At 41.9% G+C, this 6354-nt stretch overlaps 2 protein-coding genes across 2 annotated transcripts in view; both read right to left on the bottom strand.

The window, feature by feature from the left end:
- LOC116220609 (voltage-dependent calcium channel subunit alpha-2/delta-3-like) overlaps positions 1-1356 on the bottom strand; it is a 3991-nt gene extending 2635 nt beyond the window's left edge. Inside the window, exon 1 of the mRNA XM_031568580.2 lies at positions 1310-1356. Coding sequence (XP_031424440.1) covers positions 1310-1356 — 47 coding nt within the window. The remainder of the gene's footprint in view (positions 1-1309) is intronic.
- Positions 1357-2384: 1028 nt separating this feature from the next.
- On the bottom strand, positions 2385-6354 carry LOC116220579. The gene is made up of 10 exons (XM_042707897.1): positions 6214-6354; positions 5734-5930; positions 5484-5554; positions 4883-5002; positions 4446-4514; positions 4248-4347; positions 3519-3646; positions 3245-3387; positions 2874-2999; positions 2385-2696 (listed from the first exon to the last, which is right to left on the bottom strand). The coding sequence occupies exons 1-10, from the start codon at positions 6232-6234 to the stop codon at positions 2439-2441; spliced, it is 1233 nt and encodes a 410-aa protein (XP_042563831.1). The 5' UTR covers positions 6235-6354; the 3' UTR covers positions 2385-2438.

Below are 6354 nucleotides of genomic sequence, written 5' to 3'. Positions count from 1 at the left end.
TGCAAACACAAGAAGGCCTGAGATGGAGGGGGCAGTCAGATCTGACCCTGGTGGCAGTTTAATGTCCACCCTTTATATATTTATTTATCATACCAATGGTTTTGATTGCCCAATTAAAAAAACGGTAGTTCACATGTCTGTCTTATATTCTATTGAGCTGTTCCAGCCCCTCATGCCCTCTATAGATGTATGCTGGAGCTGGACTGACAGAAGAAAATACTGCAAATAAAAAAGGGACCTAACAAAGGCATTGCTGTATACACTGTTGACCCTCATTTGATAGTAGTCGGGAAGTTACGCCTTGATGTTGCCTGGATAAGCCGCAGTAACCTCGTTTCATAGTACAGCCCTCAGGTGCATTATCTTCATTAAAGAAGCAGTCTGTGATTCTGGTGAAAGGTTTTTGGCTGTTGAGTTCAAATATCAATCAAATTACACCCCTCCCTTCCATGCTCCTGGAGCAACATGTTGATTGGCTGGAATTATTTATTGCTTGGTCCTAACCACTATGTTTGTTTCCCATTCCCAGAGTCAGGGGGTATTCCAAATGTGTGGTTTAGTGACAAGCCTGAGTAAGTTAACTCGGAGTAGGTGGTTAACCCCAACTGAATAGCCCTATGGTTTGGTTTTGCGAGGAGAATGAAACCATAGTGCTCTTCAATCAGGAGGTTTACCACTTACTCTGAGCTAATTACCCAAGTTTGTCACTAAACCACGAAGCCCACTTGAAATACCCCCCTGTACTGCGTATGCACACATTGAACGGACAGGACTGTGAGGAACAATTTGCTGAATTTGACAAAAAAGTGGGATTTTGATTTTAGTGCTCCTGTGAGTAGCTTAGTGTATAACAAGACCAAACTCCAAACCCTCTAGTAAGTAAATAAAAAAATAAATGGACATAGACGTTAACTCTGTGGTCTGAGATCTATCAATGGCTTTTCCGTCTTAATTTTCTGCTTCTGTTCATGTGTTATAAATGGTTATAATTTCTCTCTAATGATTATAAATCTCTGTAACGCAGGATTCACAACACTTTGCCCTCAAAAAGGGTATTTTAGTTGGTTTACAGCTTTGAAAGAATTGAACAGCATGTGAATAACAGGTTGGCCTGTTTGCTAAAGATGGTTGTGAGCTGCAACTGAAAGCTTAGCAGTTGCTAGAGCCCCACCAGTGGTTGTGCCTGGGTCAAATGCAGGAAACAAGGCATCACAGATGGTTTGGTGGACTTTGGTCTTTCAGTTGGCTTGGTGCTGGGGTACATATTGAAACTAAAATGCAATGGTTCTATAGATCTGAAACGGCTTACTTCAATTTGTCTGGAAATGCTTGTACTTGTACAAGTAGCTGCATCATGGTTAAATATGCTGCCCTCTGGAGGTCAAATTTAAAATAAAATCTTAGCATTTAGCCTGATCAGGTAACTATGGTCTCAGTGTGTCCTTGAACAGTACTTAAGTCGTACCTGTCTGCTGTTAGATTGGATTGTTTGAATATAGATTTTCTATAGAGACTATTTATGAATAGACCATACCCCCACTCTGATAAAAAATGAGCTGTTTTGCCGCGTGCAAACACGTAGACTCCTGCAAACTGGAAATAATAGAAGACAGTAGTTGGTTAGAAGTTCCAAATAATTCTGGCATGAAATGCTGGAGAACATCACACTTACTGAATGCACCTTGACGTAGTGTGATGAATCAGCTTGTAGGAAATAGAAAATAGAAACATCTAACTGAAAGGAGAGCATAGGAAGGATGAGCTGATCTGAAGACACTCAAAACTGCTCTGAAGATGCATGGTCATGTTGTTGACAGCAGCAGCCTTCCCACCACCCATATGTCTATATGTGCATTTTCTTACCATAGGGCTCATGGTTCTTGGCTGTCAGCAGGGTAGTCTGAAATCTGTGTCCTGAGAAATACTGAACAAAGACACTAACACTTATGAATTCCATAACACAACTGGAATGGCAAGCATTTAGCGAAGAGCAATTGGATTTGACAATGGTAATTCATTATTCAACTTCCTTTTCCCACAGATCTCCAAGCTGGACCACTGCAGTCTCTGCTTTAAAAACAAGATAGCAATAAAAACATCATGATTAGGCTACATAACTAGCACTTTAATTTGAAACTTTAGAGGAGGACGCAAAAATAACAAGAAGTTGCTCAGAATATATAATCCACCATTTGAAAATGGCATTACAGTGCACATTAAGAGTGTGTGTGAAGATGTGTGAGAGTGTGTGTGAGGATGTGTGAGAGTGAAACACAAAATGTAGAAGCCTTGTCATTTTCATTTCCCCAATGGTTTTGTCTTTATTCTGGACATCTTTGATGATGTCAATATGTGTGTGTGTGTGTGTGTGTGTGTGTGTGTGTTGTGGGGGGTATTTGGCTTGGCCTCCAGGGAGATTGTAAGTTGAGTCTGATAGGTCATGTTGATTTGGGCAGAGCAGAGGAGGCAGGGAAGGATGGGGGTGCAGCTGCCCCCTTGTTCTTCCCCAGCTCCCAGATCTCCACCATGTTCTTCCTGCCACTCCAGCTCCAGCTGTAGGTGGAGAAGACCTCTGGGAAGTTGACGCAGTCTGACAGGGTGGGGTAGAAGCGATGCAGGCACCCCCATGACTGCAACGTGTCCCACTTCTTACACTGGGTCAGGGTGTGAAGGTACAAGTTTGACCCCTCATCAGCCTACAGAGGGACACAGGGAGAAAGGAGAAAACAGTTTAAGACAGGAAGGGAGGAAATGGTGCAAAAATAACAAGAGGACTGCTTTGCAATAGATAACATTTGCTCTAGGAAGAACTGATTAAGCAGTAGTCACATGATAGTGCTAAGGTGTTAGTCTGGATGTGCTGTGTTGATCACCTTTCTTCTAATCTGGTTAATGTTGTCATAGGTCAGCTCCTCTCTGTTCTTAACTTTTAGATGGACCTTAATTTTCACAGGTGTGATCCTCGCATTAGTCTCCATCCCTTCTCGTTTCAGTGTCAGCTAGCAGGTTAAGAGGCAAAGAGGAGCATCTCAGCTAAAGAGCAACGTTCATGTTCCATGACCACATGATTCTCATATAACACCATGAGTTTGCGATATATACCTGCTAGATGATTCACTTCAAAAACCATTGCTTACTACTGACTTGTTTTGGCATGGCATCCAAGCAACATAATGCATAATACATCTCTACTAAAGTTGACATAAGTTTACAGAATGTCAGTAGGTGTGCATGCGTGAGTAACCTGTCTAATGCGATCTTCTATCTCCATAGTCCTGTTGCTTTTGTTGGATTTGATATGCTGTATCTTTGGTGCTGTTGTGAATTTCCGGGCTGGCCTAGTGTTCAGGGATGGTCGCTTGGAATAAGGGCTTATGCCCTGAGGCCCTAGGATGCAAGAGGCAACTTTGTAACATGCAATGCTTTGAGGCTTGGGCCGGCATCAGTGGGAAAGTTTTTATGTTTAAGATGTTCAAGACACCACTGTCTACACTGATAATTAAATTGATTACGCTAACCATTTGGCAGCATGTACTTCCACAGCTGACTTGACGGCAGTCCCGACAGGTTGGCTCCCTTGGCGTAATAGCTGATCACCTGTTGCTCCTCGAAAGACAAAATGTGACGAGTTTTTAGATGGTAATACCTGTAGAAGTGCCAGAAATATAGTTAATTAAGCCTACTTGAAGCACAACACCAATGAGATTTCCAAAATGTCATGATATTTCACCAGTTGAAGGCAGAATGTATAAAAAAGCACTGACATCATTCTGAAGCACTGAATGGTTAGGGGAACATGGCTGATCACAAAGTGAGTCAAAATGAACAGTGATTCTGTGTTCCTTTCCCTAGTCGAACACACAATTTTGTGTACCTCCTAACTGTTGGTAATTGCCTATGTTGGTCAATTACCATCTGCCCCTGGTCAAGGTGCTACACAATGGTGGTAAATTACACTACATTACAGAAAGCCAAGACATAATATAATTTTGAATTGGTTACCTGAATCTTTACAGATCTATTTACAAAAGGATTACAACCATACAAAATCAATTGGGTTGCAAATTTACAGTTTGCTTAAATTGTATGTGATAACACCAGATCAAGAAACAATTGATTATGACTATCAAAACCCCCTAAAGTTCCCCAAACATCAGACAGTCTCAACAGAAAAATGTGACTAAAAAAGGAGAGACTATAGGGTTGTATTTGAAAGAAATGTACTGATGCGACATGACAGTGTTTACCTCTCTATCTCTTTCTGTAAAGAACTGGGGATGTTTTCAGCATGCAGAATCCTGTGAAGGGTTTCATAAAACCCTTTGTCAGACTCAGCCACTGCTTCACCTAAATAGAGAGAGAGCGGGGACATGAAACGCTGAAACGCTTTTACACGACAGATAAGCAGAGAACAGTAGCTCTTCATTTAACAGCAGCTGACCAACCTTTCAGACACGCAGATAATTTGCTGTTGTCCGTCAGAAAAGAAAGAAAGTTCTGGAAATCCTCTTCATCTGAAACAGACAGATTCCATTCAAACACTCTCACAGACAATGTAAAAAAGCTTAATATTTTACCTAATGAGTGTCCAGCAACAAGCTAACTTAATATCAAAAACAGCCATTTACAAACCCCCAAGAGCATGTCTCTCTCTCTCTCTCTCTCTCTCTCTCTCTCTTGTCTGCATGTATATTTATATACATTAGACATATATTTCATGTCATTTCAAGGAGGTATTTTATGTCAGCAACCCAACCAAGCAAGACACAGTGGGTATGTCATACAAACATCACCCCATGACCCTGGTATTGGGAGGCCTGCGGAGGTTTAGACTTGAGACCTGTGTGTGTGTGTTGAGACCTGTGTGTGTGTGTGTCCTCACCGTCATCCCCCCAGGCTGTGCTGTCCTCCACTGAGGCAGCCCCCAGGACCACTGGTGGCACCAGGGACTGCTGCCCCTCCGACTTTGATTTCCGCTCTTGCTTGTAAAAAGCCTTAAATGCTACAAAAGGACAAACAGGGGCTGACTGCACAATTCCACTAGGCTGTGTTGCGCATAGTAATACAAATATCATTATGTTTCCTTGAGGCGAGGTTATGCAAGTCATTTTTCCATACCGATACATGAACGTGATAAAACTCTAACACAACTAAAGATGCAACGTCACGTTAGAATTACAATTTGTCGGACAGCTCCAATGTAGTCTGGTGAGTAGCTCTACCACTGGGGAAATGACACTTCATAACCTTGTGAACTAGTTGGCAAATATCTAGAAGGTTACATAATTATTTGGGCTAAGTTGTAAACTTAGTCTCACAATTAAATCTAGAAGAGAGGTTTGTGACATAATTTTTTTTAGAATGAATGCTGTCCTTTCACTGTTTTTGATACTGTACTGTCAGGTTTATCATGCTACAGTATTATAGCAGCCTATAATGCATTGCAGTGTCCTGATGCTATATCCATTGCTTTGTTCCCTCACCCTCCATTTGAACATCAGAGAGAGGCTGGTCCGTGGACAAGCTGGCCAATTCCTCCACGTTACCGACCCCACTGAAATGAACCAACACACAAAAGAGACCTGAGAGAAATACTTCCACAGCAAAATACAACTTTTCTGGTTTAGAGCAGTCCTAGTTCGAAATAGTCAGCACGTTGTCTGACCCATTGATGGTCCTTTGATGACATGAAGCCAATTAAGTTTCAGTTTTTCATGAATATTTCCCACTTACAGTGAAGCAAAATCCTCCTCCTGGCTGATGGGTAGGCCCAGAGCTGCCGCGATGCCCCTCGATTCCTTTTTATCTTCCCATTCAACAACTTTCGTGACACTTGGCGTGGATACAGGATCAGCTTTCCAAATGGTTGGTTCCTTATTTGTGGCTGCATCCTCATCAACAGGTCTAGACTCCTCAGTCAGGAGGCTCTGCTGTGGGAGACATTCAGGTTAACTAAGTAGTTAACTGAATACTCCAATTGTGATCACAATCACTTCCTTTGCCATGTTTCATTCCATTCAAAGTAAAAAACTTTTCCATCTTTTTCCACAAAGATTACAAATGTCATGCAGTAGGCCTACAGAACAGAAGCCTACTGAACCTACTGAAGGCCTTTTTAAGAAGGTACATTTCGAAACGCAGATTATCATAAATAGTCCTTCAATTTCTATGTTTTTTCAATTTGTAAAAAAATTAGGATTCATTAGCCTATACCTCTGATGTCTTAGAGGACATGGTTGACGGGAGGTTTGGCTTTGTTTTAGAATGAGTGCCGAGCCGCCCACAGTTACTCTGATGATTGGAGAAGCGACAAGCTTCACAGCGACAGAAAAGAAGGACGACAGAGCCGGCAAG

This window comes from Clupea harengus, chromosome 5 (assembly GCF_900700415.2).
Source record: "Clupea harengus chromosome 5, Ch_v2.0.2, whole genome shotgun sequence".
Taxonomy (NCBI): Eukaryota; Metazoa; Chordata; class Actinopteri; order Clupeiformes; family Clupeidae; genus Clupea; species Clupea harengus.
Note: the sequence above shows the minus strand (reverse complement) of the source record. Positions and strands in the feature narration are given on the sequence as shown.